Source organism: Kogia breviceps, chromosome 9, assembly GCF_026419965.1.
Source record: "Kogia breviceps isolate mKogBre1 chromosome 9, mKogBre1 haplotype 1, whole genome shotgun sequence".
NCBI classification, from domain to species: domain Eukaryota; kingdom Metazoa; phylum Chordata; class Mammalia; order Artiodactyla; family Physeteridae; genus Kogia; species Kogia breviceps.
This window is the reverse complement of record NC_081318.1, coordinates 94,670,951-94,697,122: the sequence shown is the minus strand read 5'-3', so window position 1 is coordinate 94,697,122 and position 26,172 is coordinate 94,670,951. Positions and strand designations below refer to the sequence as shown.

Here is a 26,172-nt window from a genome sequence, read left to right as displayed (position 1 = left end):
GAAAGAAATTATATTTAACAATTTTAATAGCACTTTTCTGTAAGGTGCTGTGCATGTAGGAGATGCAAAGATCTATAAAAAACTGGTTCATATTTCTTAGCAGATTCATTTATGTATCCAGCAAATAAATATTTAGTAAGCACCTTCTCTGTTCCAGGCACTGTGCCAGATCCTGGCTTATTACAGTTTGTTAGGTTTATGAAGGTGAAAGGTTAAATAACAGTGCAAGAGTTCAATACAATTCTAGTTAACAGTAGAAAAGATGATGTAAGGTGGATTATTATTAAGCACCAAATATTGTATGCAGATAAGTGTGGCAGGATTCCAGGAAAGGAGAGTTTTAGTGTAGCTTGGAAAAGTGTCCTGAAGGATATCTTGTGCTTCTCCTTCAAGGTGAAATATAGTATGATATTAGCAGAGATGCTCAGCAAGCATGCGTTTTATTCTTGTTACATAATTTTTGAGCTAGTTAATTTACAAGAGTGTTATGTATAAACTTAAGAAAAGAATCCCTGTATGAAACATCCATTTTTAATCTGTTGGGCTGCTCTTGCCATTAGAAAGTATTTTCCTATATAAATCTGAGTTCCTGATTTGTCTTGCTAAAAGGAAATTTGTAACTTGGTGGCTAGAATGTAATAAATGTTTGTGACTACAGTTGTTCTTTGAACAATGGGAATTGGAGGGTGCTGACCCCCCATGGAGTTGAAAATCAGTGTGTAACTTTTGACTCACCCCAAACTTAACTGCTAATAGCCTTACCAATAAGGTCAATTAGCACATATTTTGTATGTTATATGTATTATATTCTGTACTCTTACAATAAAGTAAGCTAGAGGAAAGGAAATGTTATTAAGAAAATCATAAGGAAGAGAAATAATTTATAGTACTATACTGTATTTATCAATACTGTAAGTTTACATTGTTTATAAGATGAATCGTCTGTCAATATATACATCAATATTGTCTTAATAATACAAAACACTGGGCATGTTGTACATATTACTAACTAGACATTAAAAATGAAAAGATAATGTGAAAAAGAAATTCATATCTTTTTACAGGTATAATGATTCCTACCTTGATAACAAAGAAGTAGCGATATGATTGCTTTATGGTAGCCTTCTGTTATGGATAGAATTCCTTCATGGTAGCCTACCTATATACTAATGAATGAACCCTTATAAAGTTTCATGGCGTACAGTATTCCAGTCATATTCATAATACAGTATTTTAAACACATGGTTACATTTTTTTAAAAACCACTTACCTGTGATGATAGGCTAGTACACAGTTTCTCCAATTATAGGAAGGAAGGAGGGGTAGGAAGAAGGGAGGAAGGGAGAGGAAGAGAAAGAGGGCAGAGGTTGGGAGGCACAGACATGCCATATGGTATGTATGGTAATGTAATCCTTTGGAAGCAAAGTTATAAAACAGAAAACTAACACATTAATTTTATATTAAATATTCACCTTATGCCTTTGTAAGGATGTACTATTATCTACATGTATTTTACGCTTCATGGCATACTTAATTTTTCCTATGTGTTTAGGCTACGTGGTTCATCTGTGAGTTTTTTCAAATTGTTGCAAATCTCCAGAATTGTTTCGAATATGTTTATTGAAAAAAATCCATGTATAGATGAACCCAAGCAGTTCAAAACCTGTGTTGTTCAAGCGTCAGCTGTACTATTGTAGTGGTAGATGATGATCATAGAGACTCTACTTTTTCATGGAAATTGCATCATTCAATTTTCTTATAATTATTTTTTAACTATGTGAATTCCTCCAAAGCAGGTTTTATCTCTAACTGGTTTTTGTACTCTTTAGTGCATCATGGTTTTCAGCATTTAGTAGCTATCTAATAAATGTTCATTGAATGAATGAAACATATTTGTAGTATTGACCTGACCAATATAGGGGCGTTTGACAATTTTTACTTTTCTCTAGGCTGCTGACTCATAATGTACTTCAGGAGAATCTTGGGAATATGTATTTTGAAATACATGCAGTGTAGATTTGATCATTGAAAACAATGATGAAATGTACACATTTAGGCCAAGGTCAAAGTAGTATGCATAATTCAGAAGTATCCTGTAAGTTTTCCTTAGAACAGAGGACTCTTGAAATTCTTTCTAGCCCTGTGATTACATATGCTTAGTTTCAAAGCTTTAGAATGTAGACCGAAGTTGCAGCTTGTGGGCTTAGATTCTATAAAAAAGGGTTAAGAAAAAATGAAGTATGGTCAAAATTATTCTTGAAAAATCTGTTAAATCCTTATAAATTTGATAATATGAAAATTTAAAACTGTATAATAATAAAAAGGGTTGAATATATATGTATAGTAATATATCATATATAATAAATAGGCCAAATGTGATTTTCCAGAAATTTTGAGAAAGAGTAGAGTTGAATTCAAGTAGGTTTGAGATGTAATGGTGAATCCACTAAATGCTCACTGTTGAAATCATTTGGATTGAATAATTTACTTTATCATGGAAAAGTTTGTCACAAGTTGATGAATGTTTATTTTCTGTTTTGTATGTGCAGACTGATATTTGTCTTTTCTCTGCTAGAGACATCATTTCAGCTTTCCGTCCATTTTTATTTATGGACATACTGCCAGTGGAAAGACCTATGTAACACAAACTTTGTTGAACACTTTAGAGGTAAGAATATCCCAAACTCAGTGTTAATTGATTTTTATTCATAGACTCCTAGAAATAGAAGGGATCTGGGAGATGTTTAATTTACCTTTCTCTGAAGGAATATCTTCTACATAAAACATTTCTTACCAACTTTTTGTTGAAGACCTTCAAAGACTGTAAGCTTCAGAAGGCATTGTTAAATAACTTGAGCCTTGATCTTAGAATGTACTTTTTAAGTTGAGCCAAATTCCTCTCTCTAACTTTCATTGGATGATAATATTTGGGGGAAAACACACATAATAATACATTCTTTAAAATTACTAAAATCAGTTTCTTCTGCATTATTGTACATATTTGTAATATTGATAGTGATAAGTCTGAATCTCCACAGGTACAAAACTAAATATGTCAGCTTTACCCTGCCCTTCTTCCCATATTGCCTCTAACAGTGAATTTCACCATTCACACAGTTGTCTAAACTTGCTCTTTACTCTTTCTTTATCCTCACTCTCTCAGTAAATTGAACAGTAAACATATCCTATTGATTCTGTATCATTAATGTCTTGACTCTATGTAGCTTGAATCATAGCCATTGCTGCTACCTGAGTTTCATTTACCATTATTTCTTTCATTTATTTCCACAACTGTTTCCTAAGTGCAGTCTGTTCTCCACCCTGCAGCTAGTCCATTAAAATCTTAAATAAGATCTTTAGGAAACTGTTTGGGTGTTTTGCCTGAGATATATAAACCCTTCATGAGCTGAGTTCAGTTTATCTTTCTTAACGTAATGCCTAAGAATTTGAGATAGAGTCTGGCAGACTCATGTTCTTCTTCTGGGTTCACCCCTTAGTGCTTTTGCATCTGAAAAGTAGGGCTAATAGTGACAACATTTGGAATTGTTGTGAGAATTCAGTGAGTTAATACATGAAAAGTGCTTACCACAATACTTAGTATATAGTAAGCACTCAATAAAGTTTAGCTGCTATTGTTCGTGATTATTGCCATACCCTCTTTCATATCCTAAGCCAGGGATGGGCAAACTTTTTCTTATGGGCCAGATAGTAAATATTTTAGGCTTGCGGGCCAGGTTCTTTATGTTACAACCACTCAACTCCTCCTTAGTGTGGAAGCAGCCGTGGACAGTATCTATCTAAATGGGCATGGCTGTATATATCAAAACAGATTGCTAGCCCAAAGGCTGTAGTTTGCTACCCCCGGTCCTAACTCTAGCTCAGAGTATGCGTGTTTTGTGTGGCATACTGAACTATTTACAGTTCTTGCTGTCTCTTACTTTCAACCCTTGGCACATACTGCTTGGAATGGCTTTCTTGTACTCAGTCACTCCAACTCTTCTACCCTATTATTTGGCAAATGCTTATTTATTTTGTTAGGTTTTCTTGTGTTTACACTTTGGGTAGCCTTTTTTGACTCTCTAGGCTGTGTTAGATGCCCCTCTGTTGTGCAGCCTCAGCCCTCTGTGCTTAATTCTGTCATAATATTTATCCCTTTCAGCTGTGATAAATGTTTGTGTTTCCCTGGCTTGAAACTGTGAATTTCTTGAGATTATTCCCAGCACAGTTCTTGGCATACATCAACTTAGGGATTTTAGCCTTTGATCCTGAAGATTGCCTGTGCATTTTAAAATACAGATGCCTGAGGTTCATACCAGGCTTCAGAACCTGAGTGTACAAGGTCCTGGCTCAGGCATTTGCATTTGGAACTCCCTGCATGAAGTGTCCAAAAATATCTATATTGAATAAAAGCATGAAAACTGAATATGGAAGTTCCATATTTAAGGGCTGTATTTCATTTTTTAATGTATCTTGATTTTTGCTGCTACTTAAACATTGTAATGATGATTATCACCACTTTAGGTATAGGTACACAAAGAGACATTTAGAATATGCTGCCATTATAGGTCATGGATAGCACACAGGTAGCAGTAAACAAGACAGTCTTAACAGAGCTATTGTGGACTCTAGTTCATAAAGGAGTGGGGGTAAAGGAGGTCAGAAAATGCTGGTGAAATTGTGCCTGAGTAAATATAATGTAGCCTTAGTTACACTGCTACTCTGAGAAAGAAAAGCCTCTTTATTGGGTGAGATTTATAGAATGTCACTAAAATTAGTTATAGGTTCCATTATTTGTGCCAGATGCCACAAGCTGTCTTCCTCTGAGTGATGAGTACTGCTTTTGTGATTTCATTTTGAGAACAGACTATATTTATAAATCTTTTTTTTCCTTGTTACTTCTGGAATTACCTCCATTTTGATAGTTCTCTAAGTGAAGAGCTAGTTCTAAGTCCTCATAGGGGGATTACTCTGGTTTTTAACTCTTAAAATTTTTTTTTGGTTTAGGTGTGTCCATGATTAAAAATATTATCTTAAAATTATAATTAAGAAATTCCCACTAAGAATTTTAACATTCACATGTTCTTGGGTTTCTGTAAGAATACTTTAGCGGGAAATACAGGTTTGCTTTCAATCCCTGTAGGAAACAAATGAAAACTCAAATAATTAAAGTGAGTTTAATGGAGGGACTATAATATTTTACAAAGGTTGAAGAAATGTTAAGGGAACCAATAAGGGATGGTGATGTGCTGAGTGCCTTTACCTCCCTCAGACCTGAATGGCACAGGAAGGAGCTGTAATCAGGCCCCAGCAAGAGGTGTAGCCTTTGATGTGAGGCTGCCCAACTCGAGCTGTAGCCTTTGGTAGAAGATGCAGCCGCTGTCAAGCTGTGGGATGGGGGTGGGAGTCAAGGGAATGAATATTCAACTTCTTTCTCTTACCACTTTGCTTCTGTCTCCTGGTTCTTCCCATTGGCTGAATCCAGCCAGACCCAGAAAATAAAGAGTCTGGGCGATGCAGTCTGTAGTGGTCAGCCTCCTGGGGCACAGAGCAGTTTGGAGAATGGTGGGGTATAGATTTAGAAGGGCAAATGGCGGATATCCAGCAGAGCCATTGTTGTGTATATGTGTTTTCCATTTACACTTTTTTGGTTTTTGTTTTCAGCTTCCACATGTCTTTGTGAATTGTGTTGAATGCTTTACCTTGAGGCTGCTTTTGGAACAAATTTTAAACAAGCTGAGTCATCTTAGTTCTTCAGAGGGTGAATGTTCTACTCAAATAACCTGTGAAACATTTAATGACTTCGTTCGCTTATTTAAACAAATAACCAAAGCTGAAAGTCTCAAGGATCAGACTGTATATATTGTAAGTATTATCTCTTATTTGAAAACTGATTTATTAAATCAATTTCCATATTTTTCTTTTGAGACTTATTATGTACAGTGCATTGTACAAGGTGCTTATGCAATACAAAATGTTTTAGATATATTTCTTTTTTTAATTGAGGTATAGTTTTTTAATTGAGGTATGTATAGTTGATGTAAAACAGATAAATTTCAGGTGTACAGCATAGTGATTCACAATTTTTAAAGGTTATACTCCATTTATAGCTATTATAAAATATTGGCTATATTCCCTGTGCTGTACAATGTTTCCTTGTAGCTTATTTATTTTATATGTAGTAGTTTGTACCTCTTAATCCCCTACCCTTATGTTGCCCCTCCTTCCTTCCTTCTCCCCACTGGTGACCACTAGTTTGTTCTCTTATCTATGAGCCTGTAGATGTAGTTCTTATCTAAAGGGAGCTTCAGTTTAGTAGAAAAGCTATGACGTACTCACTTATGACTACATGTAGAATGTGATTAGTAATAACCATTATATACAAAGCACTGATTCAGGCACATCTGGTACAGCTTCATAAGGTGATAAAATTTGAGATAGATCTAAAAGAATGATTCGGTTATCATTAAGAAGAAACTGAAGAAGAGGAATTTCCTGTGGAGGGAATTAGGCAAAGGCATGCAGATGGGAATGGAGGCCAGGGAATGCCAAATAGTCTGGTCTTAGTGGGTTTAAAGTATGAAGGAAGAGAAAGAAGAGTAGAAAGGTGCGGGGGGGGTAGATCAGGGAGTGTCTTGAAAACCATACTAAGGAGCTTTATTTCATTTCTTAGGCAGTGAGAGGCAAGGATGTAGTGAAGACTAGAGCAACAAACATGCTTTAGGAAGACTGCTATGAAGGCATGTTGAATAGATGAATTTGAGGGGATTGAAAGACAGGCTAGATGGTTTTGAGGCTCTTGTAACTGTTTCCATTAGAGGACCTTTGGGCCTGGACTAGAGTTGGGGCAGAAGATGCAGAAAAGAATAAATGGAAGAGACAGCAAAGGTCATACTTGTCAATTATGTATGGGGTAGGTCTGAGAAAGATGAATTGTTTGATTTTAGGTTGGCTAAGTTTTAGTTCTTACATCAATGTGAAAATAACTAGCAGACAACTGAAAATATATAATGTGTTTTACATTAGTGAGATTTTATAACACCTTAACCTTATTTTAAAAAATGATTATCTCTGGAATTGAAATTAAATTTTAATATAATACCTTCTCATAACGGCTAAGTTTATACTCACTGAAGGGACCACATCATATGCATTCTTGCATCTCCTTAAATGTATAAAACAGTTCCTTCCACATTTTAATTTTGTTCATTTATTTATGCAAATATTTACTGAGTACTTCTTATGTGCCAGGCACTAGTTTATTTTAAGTTAATTTTATTTTTTTGCGGGCCTCTCACTGTTGCGGCCTCTCCCGTTGTGGAGCACAGGCTCCGGACGCTCCGGACGCACAGGCTCAGCGGCCACGGCTCACGGGCCCAGCTGCTCCGCGGCATGTGGGATCTTCCTGGACCGGGGCACGAACCCGTGTCCCCTGCATTGGCAGGCGGACTCTCAACCACTGCACCACCAGGGAAGCCCAGGCAGGCACTATTTTAGATACTGGAGATGGAACAGAGACAAAATAGCGTCTGCCCACTTGTGGCTAATTCCTCTAATTGAGGAAGATAGGTAGTAAGCAAGTTAATATGTAGTATGTCAGATGTGGTACATTAGAGTAAGGGAGAATCCACCGGGCAGGGGAGGCTAGTTAGTTTTCTAAGTGGGGAAGGCAGAGAAGATCTCACTGAGATGATGATAACTGTGCTGAAACCTGAAGGAAGTGAGGGGCAAGTCATGAAAGTATCTGAAAAAAGAGTATTCCAAGCAGAGAGATTTACGTGAGCATACAGAGGAGACTGGAGCATGCCTGTGTATTCAAAGAATATGAAGGAGGCCATTTTGGCTGGAATATAGTTTAAGTTAGGGGGAGAGGGGTAATGTTGAGAATCAAATGAAGAGTACAGGTACATTTGATCCTTCATTTGAGACTCAAACGAAGAGTACAAGAGTACACTAGTGCAGGCTAGTGTTATGGGTTGATTTGTTTCCTCCAAAAATTCGTATGTTGAAATTCTAACCCCTACTACCTCAGAATATAACCTTACTTGTAAATGGGGTCGTTGCAGTTCTAATTAGTTAAGTTGAGGTCATACTAGAGTAGATTGGGCCCCTCATCCAATATGACTGATGTCCTAATAAAAAGAAGAAATTTAGAGACAGACATGCACATAGAGAAAATGCCACATGAAGATTGGAGTTATGCTGCCACAAGGCAGGGGATTGATTACCAGGAGCTAGGAGAGGGACCTGATACAACTCCTTCTCTAGAACCTTCATGGGAAGCATGGCCCTGCCAATAACTTGATCTTGGACTTTGAGCTTCCAGAACTGTGAGATAATAAATTTCTGTTGCTTAAGCCACCCTGTTTGTGGTACTTTGTTATGGTAGCCCTAGGAAACTAATACAACTAGTTATGAAGCATTTGTATTAATCTAGGCAAACAACATGTTGGCTTAGACTGGGGTAGTAGCAGTGGATGTGGTAAGATATGGACTGGATATATTTTGAAGGTGGGGTTGACAGAATTTTCTGATAGTGAGTGTGGAGGAGGAGAGAAAGAAAGAAGTCAAGCATGACTCAAAAAAAAAAGATTTTGTGCACTAAAAGGGGATAAGGTTGTCATTATCCGGGTGGAGAAAACTGCTGCAGGTGGGGTCTTGCTGGGGGAGAAGGAGTGATGAGGAGTTTGGTTTGGGGCATGTTAAGTCCAAGTAGAGATGTTGAGTTGGCACTTGGATGCTTGAGTCTGAGGTCAAGAGAGGTCCAACATGGAGATACCATTTTGGACTTCTGAACATACAGTAGTAGCACTTAAAGCTGTGAGACAGGATTAGGTCACCGAGTGAGTTAGGAAAGAAGTGAGGCCAGTGACCAAGTATTCTGGTGCTCCAGTGTTTAGGGGATGAAGAAATGAGGAGACAAGAAATCAGTGATGTACTGATGTCCTATACAGAGAAAACTTGGAGAGTGCATAGTCCTGGAAGTCTCTCTAAGCTGCCCCTTTCCTGGTCCTTTGGCTAGAGAAAGTAAGGTTTTTGTTGGGGCTCTTTTGGTCTGTGCTGCTTGGCCTTCCTGTGTTGCCGGCTTCTTCAGCTCCACAAATGGGATATGTGAGGCAAAAAGACAACTTAGACAATTCACCCTCTGAAGTGAGTTGTCATTCTTCTGGTCCTGAGGTCTGCCTCCTCGTTTCCACCTTTCAGAGCCCCATTTGTTTTATATGTAATACTCAAAATTCTTAGTTTTACTTAGGAGGAAGAGGAAAAAGTACATCTACTCCATCTTAGAAGCAAAAGTCTAATTTTTTTTTTCTTCTTAAGAGCAAGTACATAGTGAAGAATTAATAACTGCTAGTATAGTTTGGCACTGTTACCTTGATTTATGCTAAGGCGACTCTAGTTTAAGCCGCCATTGCTTTTGCATCATTAGTGCAAATGTCACCATGATGAAAAAGGCATATAAATTTTTAGTATTATTATGAAAATAGTTTTGACCTCACCAACTTCCTGAAAGAGTATCAGAAACAGCACACCCCCCTGCCCTCACCTCACAGGGGGCCACAGACTACACTTTAAAAACCAGTGATTGGGCTTCCCTGGTGGCGCAGTGGTTGAGAGTCCGCCTGCTGATGCAGGGGACGTGGGTTCATGCCCGGTCCAGGAATATCCCACATGCTGCGGAGTGGCTGGGCCCGTGAGCCATGGCCGCTGAGCCTGCATGTCCGGAGCCTGTGCTCCGCAACGGGAGAGGCCACAACAGTGAGAGGCCTGCGTACCACACACACACACACACACACACACACACACACACAAAACACAACACAACACAATACAACAGTGATGTAGGAAATCACTGGGTAGCGTAGGCAACAGGATCACTGGTGGAGAGAGGGATTTAAGGAAATGAGTCTACCATATCAGAAGGAGGCCATTTATGTGGATTTTGAAATATCCAGAAAATACAGGAGTTATATTAGATGTGATAGTCAGAAACTATAATATTTCAAGACCGAGGAGGAATGACCCCAGAATGTTGGATGACTCCAACAAGTGGAGTTTCAAAGTTGTGTCTTTAGGAAAGAGGGAGAATCAATATTCTGCAAAGAGCCATGAGGAATAAGTAGGACCCAATTCACTTTTCAGGCCCAATGGATCAAAGTAGGCATTCAATAAGTTATTTGTTAGATGACTAAACATCAGGGTGGAAAAGTTTGCAGGTGTTTAGCATAGAACGTTATTTAGAGTAAATCGTAAAATGTTCAGCTAGCTAATATATGAATTGGTAAGTTTCAGCACTTAGGAAATAATGCAGAAAGATGTCTGAGAATGTTTTCTAGACAGTAAACAAGCTTACAAATCAAGAGTCTATTAGAATACCTTCAGGTAAATTATTTTTAAAATGTTTGAACATGAATTAAAATTTTAACTTCTTTGAATAGTTATTTGATAATTGCTTTTTTTAAAAACATCTTTATTGGGGTATAATTGCTTTACAATGGTGTGTTAGTTTCTGCTGTATAACAAAGTGAATCAGCAAAAATACAGAACACTTCACGAATTTGCGTGTCATCCTTGCACAGGGGCCATGCTAATCTTTTAGCATATGTGCTGCTGAAGCGGGCACGGATAATTGTTTTTGAAGAAGGATCATTTATTAAAATACCGTAAAACCATTAAGTACAGTGGGTTAATTGTATCCAGTCAGAAGAATGAACTATTAACTTATTGCTTCAGCTTTGTGTTTTGCATTAAAATGGGCATACAAATGGGCCAGTTTATTTGAATTAATCTGTGTCCTGTATTAGAAAGTTTTAAAATGGAAATTGATGGGAAAATTGCAATTGAGAATACATAGTGGAGGAACTAATTTGTATCTTTTTAGTGGTAAATAATTTTAGCTTTATTTTGTCTAAATGAATTAGGAATGAAATATCTTAAATTTCAAGCTGTCTATTAATAAAACAGATACAAAAAAATTTGGACTATTCAGGGAAATAATATATTCCCTGAATTTTAATTTTATTCCTAATTTAAATGATTATAATTTGCAACATAATCCCAGTAGCATTATCGTAACACTGAACAAAAATTTAATCTTTCTTGACAAGATCGGTTTTCTAGTTAAACAGGGTTTAGTATCAAGTTACAAAGTTCAAGCAAGAAAAGTTTTACATGATGAAATTCAGAATTTTCTTCTATCTCTCAGGTCAGAAAGCTTTGTAATTATTGGTACGTGGTAGACATTTATCTTTTACTAAATGTAATTAAAAATGTACATAGTTTTATTTCTTGTATACCTATAAGAAAAGGTCCTTAGAGCATCTTAATTCATTATCTTTTTGATGGTATATCTTTAAAACAAACCTTTTTTAGTATAACTGTGACCCATTCTCTAAAATCTGGGTTGAAACATGTTGTTAGTAGTTCATTTTTTAACTTATTTGACCTATTTGAAATGTCTTCCACAAATGGAAATACTGTTTAAAAAATTAATTCATAAGTTCCATTTTTTTTTAACATGGGAAGTTCAGATCTTGAATTATGCATTATATTATGTAAATGTTTTGCTAAAGGGCTTTTAAAATCAATTTTGACACTGCTTTTTTTTTTTTTTTCATAAGGTTCTCGATAAAGCAGAGTATCTAAGAGATATGGAAGCATATCTTTTACCTGGATTTCTTAGGTTACAAGAATTGGTAAGTGATGAATGAATCTTTTTCCCCTATGGCCTAATCAGTAGAACTGTGTTGTCACATTTTTTTCATTTTGCCAATTTGATAGGTGAGAAATAATCTCTTAATATAAAGCTGATATGCATTTCTGTATTACGTGTGAAGTTGAGGATTTTTTCAAAGTTAAAGCAATTTGTGATTTCATAAGACTTATTCTTCAACTATTTTAGCTTTTACTTTTGATTGTGAAGTGGCTAACACTGCTTTCTATTACAAGATTTTAGGTGTTTGTAGAGTAAATGGTGGGGATGGGCTAGACTTTGAACTCTCGGCAAGAATTTTTAAGTTTTCATTTCAGTAATATAAAAAAAGAATGATACGTCTGTTCTGGATCATCTGGTGTTCTGTCTCATGGCCATTCAGTTTTTGGAACGAGCTTTGTGTTTCAACTTAAAATTGTGTTGGCACTGAATAACACTAATTCTACTGTGATTGTCATGGCCTAATGAGAAGAGAACAGGGAGAGACTTACTATGTATATGTCAGGTGAAAGCCAAATAGTAATATGATGGCAACAACAGGCAGTAGTTTGTAGTGGTTTGAATAAAGGAAATTGGTGAGAGAATTCAGTTTTTACCAATACTAGTTGCTATAGGAATGCTAAACTCAAAAGGACTGTGGCTGTTCCCTGTTAGTACCATATTCACGAAGTGAGCAAAGATTTAGTGAGCAAAAGTGAGCAAAACAGTAATGTTCATCATATTCAAATAATATCAATTTAAATTTTACTGGTGTTATAGTTTTATATTTAACTTATAAATAAAAATATTTGGTTTTATAACTTTATAAGTACCTTGAGCATAAATAGTTTATACTTAGTTTTATGTCTGTATTATTTAAGTATTAAGGAACATTATAATAAAAATTAAGTGAATATTTGGGGAGACAGTGCCTAGAGCATTTCCACCTTCGAAAAGTTAAATATATTACCCAGATTTGAGAAACTGCTAGAAGTTCTCTACTGATTGCCACTGAAATCATTGTGTGCCTAAGGCTGACTCCTAAAAATCCTCTTTTAGTAATAGTCTTGAGGGGAAGATGTGGAGAGGACAAGAGAAGAGTTAAGTGTAGCTGTTGGTGACTTATCCTGGAAGTTTCCTCATGCAGTCTAGCCTTTCCCAGATTGATTAACTCTTGGCATTTTACTACTGACACCAGGGACCCATCCTCATTGAGTAAAGTTCTCTTTCTCTCTTTATTTTTATTTATTTTTTGTTGTGTTTGTGGTTTGTTTGCATATATCCAGCCACTATTTCCCATTGTTTTGTGTGGTTTGTTTGCATATATCCATCCACTATTTCCCATTGTTTTGCTCAAGGACTCCCTCTCTCGTAGCCAGAGTGCATTCTTGCTGTCCTCTCGCCCTTCCAGTAAAGCTTACCCCACTATTTTTATCTTGTCACAGTACTTAGACCTTTGATCATGCATCCTGTCAACACTACTTAGGCCTTTCACTTTTTTTTTAGTTTTAATTATGGAAGTTATTTGAAGAAAATGAAAAGATTCATAGTAAGCTCAACTCCATCAGAAAAGAAAATTGTTGTTTTCATGTTTCTGAAAGCATGCTTGATTTTTAAATGTGTATTTCCTTTAAGAGAGATATAGCAAAAGCATTTCACATTTTTTTATATTAAAGACTTATCAGACTAAAATGAAGTTTAAATTATAGATATCACTGTACATTGAAAGTACTTTCAGATGAACCGATGAGAACATTACCTAACTTAAAATCCTTTTATTTATTTTGTAATATATATATTTTAATTTATTATTAATATACTTTTTTTTGTTTTTTTGGCTGTGTTGGGTCTTTGTGGCTGCATGTGGGCTTTCTCTAATTATGGCGAGCGGGAGCTACTCTTCGTTGTGGTGTGCGTGCTTCTCACTGTGGTGGCTTTTGTTGCGGAGCATGGGCTCTAGGTGCGTGGGCTTCAATAGTTGCAGCACGCGGGCTTAGCAGTTGCAGCGTGTGGGCTCAGTAGTTATGGCTCGCAGGCTCTAGAGTGCAGGCTCAGTAGTTGTGGTGCACAGGCTTAGTTGCTCAGCGACATGTGGGATCTTCATGGACCAGGGATCGAACCCATGTCCTCTGCAGGTAGATTCTAAACCACTGAGCCACCAGGGAAGTCCTTGAAATCCTTTTAGACTGATATAAATACCTCTATTTTTTTTAACCTCTCAGTATTTTTTTTAACAGACTTTATAAAATTCTTTTGGGTAATCATATTTTAAAGCAAAAACAACTCAATGCTTTGTAATCAAGATTGTGTTTAGAGCATGCTTTTTTATCCCTATGGAAATGAATTGAAGGATTCTTAAAAATTAATAAGACAAAAAGCATTTGAAAGTAAAAATCTTTTCCTTTCTTTCATAAAGATGCTACATTTTCTGTGGAGTTATTAATTTATTAAACTCAGCTATCTTTGTTAGCCAGAAGTATATTTCTCTAAATAGTGAAAATTGGAATATAAGGTTACACATAAGTTAGAAATCAATAAATAGTGAATCACCATCAAAGTATATTGTAATTTATGTATGAGATTGGGTCCTAAGAATAGTTACAGAATAAAGCAAATATGTCTTGTTTTGTCAACTTGGGAGACATCCAAAAGAACATGGGAAGCATTAAAATTTGTGTTGAGAATGCCAGGTGTCTATAGATAAATTCTAGCATTAGAATTAGCATTTGTGGCCACTCTGTAGAAGGATAACATACACATTGAGCTTGTTCTCTTAATGTTATTTTTGGAATACTAATTCTAATTTCTACATATATTTCAAAAGTTGTCTGTTTACTTAACATTGGTATTTTGGATGCTCACACTTGTTTGTGTTTTTAACGTTATACTCAACATCTTCTTGACTATACATTAAAATATGCAACTGATATTTTCTTTTCTCTGGGTACTATAGCCATTTTAATAATGAGAGATGTTAAGTTTTGTCTTTTTTGATTTATTGATGTAAAGCATGTGATTTCTTTGAAAATTCCCATAAAAAGTTCTTGTCTTAATCATTCAAGCAGATGTGTTTCTTAATTTCTATGAAATTAGTCGTTGTGTGACTGTCCTAGCATTCATGGGTAACTGAATTGTTGATTAACCTAAAAGTTTTATGGAAATTCTAAGTAATTATGTTTGAAAATTTGCATACAAGGATGAGCTCCTTGATTGGGTTTTCTAAATATGGCTTAATAATATGCAAATAATTTGTTATATGTTGGAACTTTGCTGGATTTCTTTTGAAAGAAAAATTCAAATGGAATTACTGTTCTGATTAAGATTTTTTAATGCAAACTTACTTTTATTTATCTCTCTTTTACAGACTGACAGAAATGTGACTGTTATCTTTCTCAGCGAGATTGTTTGGGAAAAGTTTCGTCCAAATACTGGATGCTTTGAGCCATTTGTCTTATATTTCCCTGATTATAGCATAGGTAAATTTGAAAACGTTGTTTTGATAAATGATATTCAGTAAAATAGTTTTTGTTGTTTGAAAGATTAAGCTAGCATGTTCAAATGGGAATACTTTGATGTTTTAATCTATTATGGTTTGCTGCCAATCTCAAATGTTATTTACATTTCTGCACTTATAGAGGTTGTTCTTCTATAATTACTAACATTTTTTGAAAGAGCAATTCTCATATATTTGTAAATAAAGGTGTATTTTCACATTTTTTTAGTCAGTACAGTAAGATGTATATATAGGTGGGATTATTACATCCATACAAGTGAGATGTTTACTTTGGCAAAGCACATTAAGATTGTACTGAGATCTTTATATACCATGTACTTGAGTTAAGTACTATGTGGAATGTATCTTTTGATTTTGTAAATCTCATTTTTCATTACTGTAACTCTTACAGTAGCAACTGTCCTAGCCCTTGTGTTTCTTATTTCTTTTTGGTTTGTGTTTAATCTTAAATTTCATAGATCCTAATAATGTTTATCTTTGGAAGAATACAATAGCTTTTTTGTTGCTGAGTAGCGTTGTAGATTTATACTGTGCTGCTACTGTGCAAATATGATACTTCACATTCAAAGATTATAACTGAAGCATAAGATGGTTAGAGTCTATGAAAAAATAACATTCCTTGACCTTGGCCTCGAAACACTATCCCTGTGAACTGATCAGCTACAAACATTCATTACTAAGATCAACACATTTTTGCCTGTTTTCACAAGAACAGCGATCAGATAGCACCTCCTGCCTTTGATAATTAACTGAGATAACAAAAAGGAACCCAAAATAGATGAAGGGAACCCTTAAATTTTTAGTAGCTCCTCTTCTATGAAAAATCAAAAGGAGAAGAGAAAAGGGTCTGAAGAAAATGAATAAATCAAAGGATTTCATAAAAAGAATTTCTTTGTACTTATGTCATGACCGTTAGATGTTAAAGTTTTTCGTGACCCATTTTAGTGAAAAATTATTTTAAAATGCTGGTTTTCTAGTGAAGTTGAAATTAAAGTATGCTATAATGAATTGTAGAATTTGATTAAATTTTATAAAAATAAGGATACAAAGCTGCAGAGATGGAGAGAATTTGAGGACATAATTAAAGTGACCTTGCTAATTTTAGTTTTTTTTTTTTTTTTGCGGTACGCGAGCCTCTCACTGTTGCGGAGCACAGGCTCCGGATGCGCAGGCTCAGCGGCCATGGCTCATGGGCCCAGCCGCTCCGCAGCATGTGGGATCTTCCCAGACTGGGGCACGAACCCATGTCCCCTGCATCAGCAGGTGGACTCTCAACCACTGCGCCACCAGGGAAGCCCGACCTTGCTAATTTTAGAAAGTGTAAGCTAATAGATTTTTAAAAAAAATAAATTTATTTATTTATTTTTGGCTGTGTTTTCTTTGTTGCTGGGCGTGGGCTTTCTCTAGTTGCGGCGAGTGGGGGCTACTCTTCGTTGCAGTGCGCGGTCTTCAGTAGTTGTGGCATGCAGGCTTAGTAGTTGTGCCTCGCGGCTCTAGAGCGCAGGCTCAGTAGTTGTAGTGCACAGGCTTCGTTGCTCCACAGCATGTGGGATCTTCCCCGACCAGGGCTTGAACCCATGTGCCCTGCATTGGCAGGCAGATTCTTAACCACTGAGCCACCAGAGGAGCCCTAAGCTAATAGATTTTTGAAAAGTGTGTAATATGGAGCCAAGTTCATCTGATTATTAAATTTTAGAGCCTTTAACACATTAGGTTTTTTTAAAATAATTCAAAAGCATCATAGTCATACAAAAAAAACGTTCAAAAAGGAAGCATTAATTGATAAGCCAAATTATAGTCAGAATAACTAAGCATTATTCCGAACCAGGGAAAAACCAGGAACCAGGGCAAAAGGATAATCTTAGTGTCTAAGTTGTCCAGTCATAACTTGGTACATATGTCGTCTGTAGAAATATGGTATCTGGTGTTTAGGACACTCTTTCCTCTTAGTAGTATCACTAGGGCCCTAATTTGGATTTCTTGTTTTCTCTCTCCCACATGCAGACTGCTCATCTTTTGGTAATGCTTTGTTTTTTTTTTTCTTCAGGTGGATTATAGTGCAGTTGATCAGGTTTTTGGTTTAGTTATTGAATCAGGTTTTTGGTTTAGTTATTGAATCAATCAATAAGTTATTCTCTAGTTAACAATCTGAAAATCTCAATGACTTATAATTTCCCACCTCACAATCTTTGTGCTATTTTTGTCCTACATTTTACATATACATTTATTATAAACCTTATAATATATTACTATTTGGACTTTACAGAAATAAAAAGGCAAGGTGGAAAACGTCTTTTATTGTTTATACTGCTGGAGATTTGTTGAGCTTTTTGGATGTGTGAGTGTATAGCTTTAACTTTGGAAAATTTTCAGCCGTTATTTCTAAAAATATTTTATCTGTGTCCTGTCGTTCCCCCTCCACCCTGTTCCCCACACCTTTTTCTGGGACCACGTTACATGAATGTTAGACCTCGTGATATTGTCCTGCTGAATTTCATATTTATTTATTTAAATTTTACATCTTTTTTTGTCCTCAGTGTTTTATTTGGAATAGCTTTTGTTTCTATGTCTTCAAGTTCAGTGATCTTTTTATCTACAAGTGTCTAATTTGCAGTTAATCCAACCCAGTGGAATTTTCATTACCAATCTCATTATGCTTTTGTTTTCCCTTATATTCTTGAGCATATGAGCATGTTTATAATAGTTGTTTTAATGTTCTTGTCTACTAATTCCATTACCTCTTTCATTGTGGGGATGTTTCTATTGACTAATTTTTCTCTATTATGGGTATCCATTATGCTTTCACATGTGTTTAGTAATTTTTGATTGAATGACAGGTATTAAATTTTTTGTTGCATGTCGGACTTCTTTTCTGGTTAAGCATTTAAATCACTTGAAGATACATGTGACCCTTTCGAGGTTATTTTTAAGCTCTTTTGGAGAGAGGGTCTAGAATAGCCTTTATTCCAGTGCTAATTTTAGCTCTACCTCTAAGATATAGTCCTTTGGGGTTCTCTGCTGAATGCCCCATGTATTTAGAATAGTTTCTCCATTCTTACTGGTGACAAAATGAACAGTTTATAGCCCTGTCTGAACTCTGGAAATTGTTTGACTTAACAGCTCTCCAGTAATTGTTTTTTCCCCAGAAGTTGTTCTTGCTTGTCCTTTTGATGTTTTACTCTATGCATATAAGTACTGGTATTCAGCTAAGAATCAAGGGCAACATCTAGGCAGATTTCTGAGGCTTTTTCTCTTCATAGCTTCCTTTTCTCATGTATCCCACCCTGCACATTCTAGCTACCTTAGCTCTCTCTTTTCTGATCTCTGTCTTATCAACTCACTGAGATTAATGGGCTCCTTTTGGAACTCTCCTGTACCACAGTTCTAAAATTACCTCTAGTTAGAAAGCCTGGCTGATGGTAAGACTCACCTCATTTCACTTTTCTCACGTATCACAGTCCTTTGTTGCCTATTGTTTGATGTCTGAAAATAATTGTTTTCTATATTTTGTCCAGTTTTTAGTTATTTATAAGAGAGTATTTCTGGACCCTCTTACTCCCTCATGACTGGCAGCAGAAGTCCCCTCCATGTTAGAAATGGTTGTTCTTGGTGTGTTCGACCATATTTTGATAGTGAAATTTTAATACAGCAGGGGACCCATCAAGTGCTTTCTCCTTCCCTTTATTTGTTACCTGCTAGTACACTGCTTTCAGCTTTCTGTTAGAGATGGGATTTTTAGTAAGTTTGACTGTTAGAGCTGGTATGGCTTCCCTAATGTTGAGTTACATTCTGAGAATTTGTCTGTAGCCTGTATAACTAAGCAGCTGTTCTACTTTTGTTGCAACCCAGTGAGAGTTCTAATTCTTAGAAGACTTTAGTCAGAACCGAAATGGGCCAGTGGTCATATATAATCAACTCTCTTATGAGGTACTGAGTGTCACCTGTAAGGGATATCCAGAAGAGGGTCAGGAGGAGCTTAGGAGTGCAGTCTAAGCTGGAGACTTAACTGTTTTCCAGGTTTTCTCATCCATGCATTTAGAGACCACCTTTTTGCCTATGTATGCTTGTCAGTCTGACCGTTGATCCCTTTCTTCCTTTCCTCCCTCCCTTCTTTCAGTTATTTGTCAGCTTTTATTGGGTTGGCCAAAAAGTTCTTTTGGGGTTTTCTGGGTTTTTTCGTAACATGTTATGGAAAAACCCAAACAAACTTTTTGGCCAACACAATATATAAATGTCTTTATCTCCAAGTTTTAAGGAACCTTTAGATATTTTTAGTGTATCAAATATTTGTTTTAAAAAGCTTAGTAACATTAAATTTAAAACTGCTATTATATGTAAAAATACATAGACTCCAAAGTGAAGTTTAGGACTTTGTGTAGTTTTTTTCAGTGGTTGTGATATTAAAATACAGATCTACTAACAGTCTCTATCTGGAATTCCTTCGGGATAACATTCTAGGCATGAGAATAGGCTTTGAAATGTTTTTTGGGCCTTTGTTTATTGGTTTTTTTGTTTTTGACCAACTGCCTTGTTTAAAAGATCCCATTAATATAACTATTTCTAAATTTCTGTATAATAGTATCTGTTGATAGGCCATATATATTGTTATGTACCTATATCTAACTGACTGTGAGGAATAAGACAGTAGTTAAAATCAAAGGCTGATGGTAAATGGGAAAGTATCCATGGTAAAAATACTCACTTAAAGGGATTCTTAGAAAAAAGGAAATTGACATGATCAGAACATCCCATGAGAATTTTCACTTGTAAACATTGTGAAAGTCTTGAATCCTATGGAACTAGGCCTAAAGTACTAGTCATGTTCAAAGAGCTCTTAACTGAGAAGTCTAAAAGAGACCATTGCATCAAGAAGTCAGAGGGAATTGCAATAAGGAATGAATGAATGACTGATTTATGTGCTTTAACTGGGAAATTTTGAATAAAAGATAGTTTCTTTTTACTTTTAACTGTGCTTCTACAATATGATATTTCTAGCAGGATAAAATATAAGTTTAGGACTCTAAACATGTGATACTGTATAAGGAGTTTGAGGTAGAAGAAAAATAAAGATACCAAAGTTGTAGGAAGAAAACACATTTTATAAAAAAAGGAATGACATAGTAAAGATGAAGATTTTCATTAAAAAAATCATGAGTTCTTTTCATTTTACAAAAAATGAGCATTTTCCAGTTTGGTGGTAGTTTATGTAGTACCGCTTATTTTTATCTAGTTGATTTACTTAATTGTTAGAAAAATAAGTGGAATCCATATTATTTTTTTGCCCTTGATATTGATGTTGCCTGTTATAAGGTTCTTGTGATTTTCTTTAGACATCATTGCTTCGTATTTGTCTTAAGTAAAATTTAGTAAATTTTTTTAGAATGTTAGGTTCATAATTCTTTTACCTCAGTTTCAAAACATATTACTTTTGCATTCTAATCTTGTAACTGTTTCATTGTTCCTAATAATTGCTGAGCCTGTGTATTTATTGTTTAAACCTTTGTTACAAAATGCTAGAAGATATAACTAGGGTGATGGGTCAGTCATTTCTGTTCATTTGTGTCCTGTGAACAGGTAACCTTCAAAAGATTCTATCCCATGATCATCCTCCGGAGTATTCGGCTGATTTCTATGCTGCCTACATTAACATTCTTCTTGGAGTTTTCTACACCGTCTGTCGAGATTTGAAGGAGCTCCGACATCTGGTCTGTGCTCATTTTGCTTAAAAAAAAAAAAAAGTACATCTTTTAATATTTTTCCATGAAGAAAGGGTGTGAGATAGGCTAGAAGCTGAAAATTTATTCTGAAAATTTGGATATGGCCTTTGGGAGCAAATACACCCTAAGAATGTAGACATCTGTGGGTTAGTACAAACTTTTACCTGATCAGAAACCTTTCAGTCATTTTTAGTTGTTTCTTTTCATACATCCTTAGGAGTGTTTTTAAAATTTCCTCCTTTCTCTTTTCTCTAATTGCAGAAAAATTTTAACTTTATTAAAATTAAAATGAATATTAATGGAAAGGTGGTGTGAAAACTTAATAAGCAATTTTATATCTTTGTTAATTTTTGATAACAGATTTTTTTCAGGTTTATGTATGTATTGATAGTGGTCTGGAATCTAGATGAATTTGAATATGGTCAGAAGCTTTATATAGGTGTTTCATTAGCCACTGACCTTGAGTAAGTAATCTTTATATAAGGGATTACTTTGAATATTTATGTAAAAGATTACTTTAAAAAGTTTTAGGGCTTCCCTGGTGGCGCAGTGGTTGAGAATCCGCCTGCCGATGCAGGAGACAGGGGTTCGTGCCCTGGTCCGGGAGGATCCCACATGCCGCGGAGCAACTGAGCCCGTGAGCCATGGCCGCTGGGCCTGCGCGTCCGGAGCCTGTGCTCCGCAACGGGAGAGGCCACAACAGTGAGAGGCCCGCATACCGCAAAAAAAAAAAAACAAACAAACAAAAAAAAAGTTTTAAAAAACATTAGAATAGCTGTTTATAATTCATAGGCAGTTTGGAAAATAATTGTATTTACTTTAATTTTCATATTTAATTTAATTTTTACCTTTCTACTTTAGTTGTGGGGATCTGAAAAGGAGGAGGCAAGAATATCTGGTTTCACTTTTAGAACCTTTTATTAATACTTAAGGTCTTATCTCCATGTAACAGAAAATGGTAATATATCTAAGGCTAGAAAACAGTTGCTTTCAAAGGAACAGATTCTATATCTCTTGGTACATTTTCTTTGCTCTTTTCTTTGCTCTGAAAAGTATTACTTAGAGGGATTCAGTGTGTATTTGAGATAGAATGTAGGAGAAAATGACGATTTAAAATTGTGTTCACATTTAGTATGTTTTTGGAACTTTTAAACCTTAGGCCTCTTCTGATTTGGTTGTACGTTTCAAGCATCTTCTGAGTAGGGAAAAAACAGAAGACAAGCTGTTCTAGTTCAAGCTCATCACCAACATCTCTCTGGAAGTTGAATGTCTGAGACTCCTGGTGCCCAAGGGAAATGACAACAGGGGGGCTTACAGAAAGGAGCGAGGGTCAGTGCATGGTCTCAGTGTGAGATGGAGTCAGGAGCGAATACTCATCCATTGTGCTTCCTGGGAAATAACTTGTAGCTTCTACTCCTTAGCACTGATGTCCTTGAAACCTGTGGGGATCTGTGCTGGCAGCCATTTCAAAGTAGATTATAAGGTACAAGAAGGAGGAATTATTTAGAGAAACTATTAGTAGGAAAAGAAAATGTGAAATTTAAACATGGTTTTTATAAAGTCCTTTGGGTTTCACTGAGGAATGATTTTATTTAGGGATGAGGTTACAGCTTTTTATGTTATTGTTACATCATATTCATAAACTTGAAGCTTGAAGTATGGTTTAAGTCTTTACTACTACTAGTAATACTAATAAATATAAGAAATGATCTTTAAGCATTGGAGAAAAAATAGTATAGTGTTCTATTTTTCTGAGTTTATAGAACATAGGATAAAAATGTATGTTATCCTTTTTCCTTCAAATGGATACTATTATTTGTTTTAAAACTTGTAAGTGGCATATTTCTTAAGAGTTTAATAAATCATCTGCAGAATATTCTTTTTAGACATCTTTTCTATGTATGTGCTTTTTTTTAATATAATATATTTTTTGGCTGCGTTGGGTCTTCGTTGCTGCACGCAGGCTTTCTCTAGTTGTGGCGAGCGGGGGCTACTCTTTGTTATGGTGCACGGGCTTCTCATTGCAGTGGCTTCTCTTGTTGCAGAGCACAGGCTCTAGGCGCGTGGGCTCAATAGTGGCTTGCGGGCTCTAGAGTGCAGGCTCAGTAGTTGTGGCGCACAGGCTTAGTTGCTCTGTGGCATGTGGAATCTTCCCGGACCAGGGCTTGAAGCTGTGTCCCCTGCATTGGCAGGCAGATTCTTAACCACTGCGCCACCAGGGAAGCCCCTTATGTATGTGCTTTTAAATTCGCTTTGGGAATTGTTATATTTCTTTATATCTAGAGGCTGATATATTAGGCAGGATTTAGCCAGTTAAGGAATATTTTACATATTGTTTTACTGTTGTTATTCATAATTGTGGTTTTATTGTTGTAGTAATAAACTATAATAACATTTTACTTGAGCAATTATATTGAAATAAATTTGCCTGAATTCTAATAAAATTTTTACTTGAAAAATAATATCTAATTGTGGTGGATAAGTGCTTTTTTCTCTTTTTTTTTTCTTGTTTATAGGCAGTACTTAATTTTCCTAAATATTGTGAACCTGTTGTTAAAGGAGAAGGTAACTATAATTTTACTATAATAATATTTCTTTTGAAAGAAGTTTCTATAATATCTAAATTATTGAAATTTTCTCTCTTTGGAGTAGCAAGTGAACGTGATACTCGCAAACTCTGGAGAAATATTGAACCTCATTTGAAAAAAGCCATGCAGACTGTTTATCTCAGGGAAATATCAAGGTAATTTTCTATTTAGTATATGTATTTTTTCTGTATTTGGGATATTCACTGAAGTGTACATGTTTTCCTTTACCTTCTTCACATTGGGAAAAAACTCTTGTGATTTGAATCATTTCTTATTATTTTGGGAAGGACAAACAATTTTTAGCCAGTATGTTACACAAGACATATTTCTAATAATTGCTAATTTTTTAAAATCTGGAAAGCTACAGGAAAATCAGTTTCAGCTTTGTTTTTTATATTTATGTTAGATATTTGAATGGTATAATAAAACATTGATTATTAAAGAAATGTATAAATCAAGTCATAAATCTACATTTGTCTGTTATTAGACTTTCATAGTAATGAAACTGCTTAGGAGACATGGTTGCACAGACATAGAGTGGTGAGAAGAACATAGTTTTGATTTCCAGCTTAGCCGTTTTCTGCCTTATGAGATCTTAGCAATTCACCTAAAACCTCTAGACCTCGGATCCCTCTTCTAACAGTCCTTAGAAGATTTCAGTAATATATGTGAAGATGATTTGTGAATAATAAAGTAAGTGCCTTATAGGTGTTAGGTTTAGCCTACATTACAAAGCAACATAGGAAATTTAAAAACGTCAACGTTTTTGTCTTTTTTCACTTTCTAATCACTTTTGTTATCATTTTTCTTTCATGAATACCTTATTCTATAACTACTTTGTGCTTGATTTAATTAGCTGATTATAAGAATATAACAGTTTCTGAATAAGTAGAAACATTACAAAGATATTATTATTCCTCTTTTTAATAATTGATGAGAATTTTTGGAAGTCACAGAATAGAAAAGCTTGTGATATGATCTTTTAAAGGTAGAAAAATTTGAATGCTTGTTAAAGTGACTCTTACATAGTAATACAAGGACTTCCAGTTTCCCATAGGATAGTGTTGGCCACCTAAATCAAGTTCTCTCCACAAGGTCAGTAAGGAAAGCAAATAAAATCACTCATAACCCTTGCCTGCAATATGACTAGGAGTCTACAGAGCTGACTGTAAACTTCAGTTTATATGTAAATAGTGAAATAAATAACTGAAGCCAGCAAAGCCAACTCTGGGGCTTATGCTGAAGTGAAAAGTTAAGCAAAGACTATAAGGAAAAGAGGAGAGGACAGTGGGGACGGGATGGGGTCGACTTATAGTGATGAAATACAAATGAATCACCTCAGCAAGAGAGTCCAACCCTGAGTGGGATAATACTGAGAATAAGTGAGACCTGAAGGATTAGAGCACCGACCACTGAAGAATCAAAAGGAAGTGTTTCAAGAGTATGTAGACAAGAATTAACAAGGCAGATTTGGGAAAGTACTGTTTTTGAGGGGAGACAGAGAGGTGATTTGGAAGGACATGGCATCTCCTGGAGGCTTGGTGGTGAAGAATGAAGCAAGGGGTGGAAATTAAGGCAAAAATATGTCACTTACAAAGGAAAATGAATCTGTAATAAAGCAAGACAACAAGTGAGCAACATTTTCAACAAACTTAAGGAGAGAGGATGTGTAAGCCAAGGAATTTTATATCTAGCCAACCTGTCATTCAGGCATCGTGGCTATAGAAAAACAGTTTTAAACATGTGAGAACTCAGGGAACACTATACTCATAAACACTTCCTGAAGAGTCTACTAGTGACAGTGTTGGTGCAATGGAGATGACTGGGGAAACTTTAGCAAAAGGAGTGATGAGCACCAAATTTGATTAATTTTGGCTCAAAACGAAAAGATGGGAACGAGGGTAGAAGAACACTATGTATATGTTACATACTTTGACAGGATGGGAATAACACAGTTACAAAGTTAAAAAATGGGAAAAGAAGAGAAAGAGAAAGGGCACATTGTTTGCTGTACAGGTAAAAGAGGGCGTCAGAATAATTCAGAACCTAAAACTATTAAAAAAAGTACTCACACCCCATTATTCCTTTCATTTCTTTCCTAACCACATATATAATTTCTGATTTGTACTCATCTTCTTTTACAAGTATGCATATATAACATAACATCTTTATATATGCAATTAATTTATAATCTTTAGTATGTTTCTTTCACAGAAAGGTATAGAACACAGAAATAAGCATTGCTAATTTGACCTCCTGCCTTACCGAGGCATTCTGAAAACCATTTTCTTTAATGGGGTACACCCATTTATATTTTATTGATAGGAAATATATATGTTTTATTAACTATTGTATTAATTTGCAGAATTTCCTATGTGGTTATTTTCTTTGTCTTTTTGAAAAAAAATTTTGGTATTTAGGGCAGTTTGCATTTTTGTTCCTTTATAATAATAGCATATATAATGCCCTTAGTTACCTTTTTGTCACACTATGACATAAAGGACCAGTGAGACCCTCCAATAGTGTAGTAGAGAAATGGCATTCTAAACCTGGTGATACGTCCTGGTCCATTTGAAATTTCTTCACAGTAAATAACTCAGCTGTTTTCCCTGCTACCCCCAACCTCCATTCACCCGTGTATAATAAAATTTTTACTAAATTAAA

General features: G+C 35.5%; 1 protein-coding gene and 1 pseudogene across 1 annotated transcript in view; one reads left to right on the top strand and one right to left on the bottom strand.

Moving 5' to 3' along the window:
* ORC5 (origin recognition complex subunit 5) overlaps positions 1 to 26,172 on the top strand; it is a 72,737-nt gene that overhangs the window by 1,945 nt on the left and 44,620 nt on the right. The window contains exons 2-8 of the mRNA XM_059074548.2: positions 2,576 to 2,668; positions 5,662 to 5,862; positions 11,619 to 11,693; positions 15,054 to 15,165; positions 20,778 to 20,908; positions 23,437 to 23,485; positions 23,573 to 23,663. Coding sequence (XP_058930531.1) covers positions 2,576 to 2,668; positions 5,662 to 5,862; positions 11,619 to 11,693; positions 15,054 to 15,165; positions 20,778 to 20,908; positions 23,437 to 23,485; positions 23,573 to 23,663 — 752 coding nt within the window. The remainder of the gene's footprint in view (positions 1 to 2,575; positions 2,669 to 5,661; positions 5,863 to 11,618; positions 11,694 to 15,053; positions 15,166 to 20,777; positions 20,909 to 23,436; positions 23,486 to 23,572; positions 23,664 to 26,172) is intronic.
* Positions 10,533 to 10,621, bottom strand: LOC131763146 (U6 spliceosomal RNA; annotated as a pseudogene).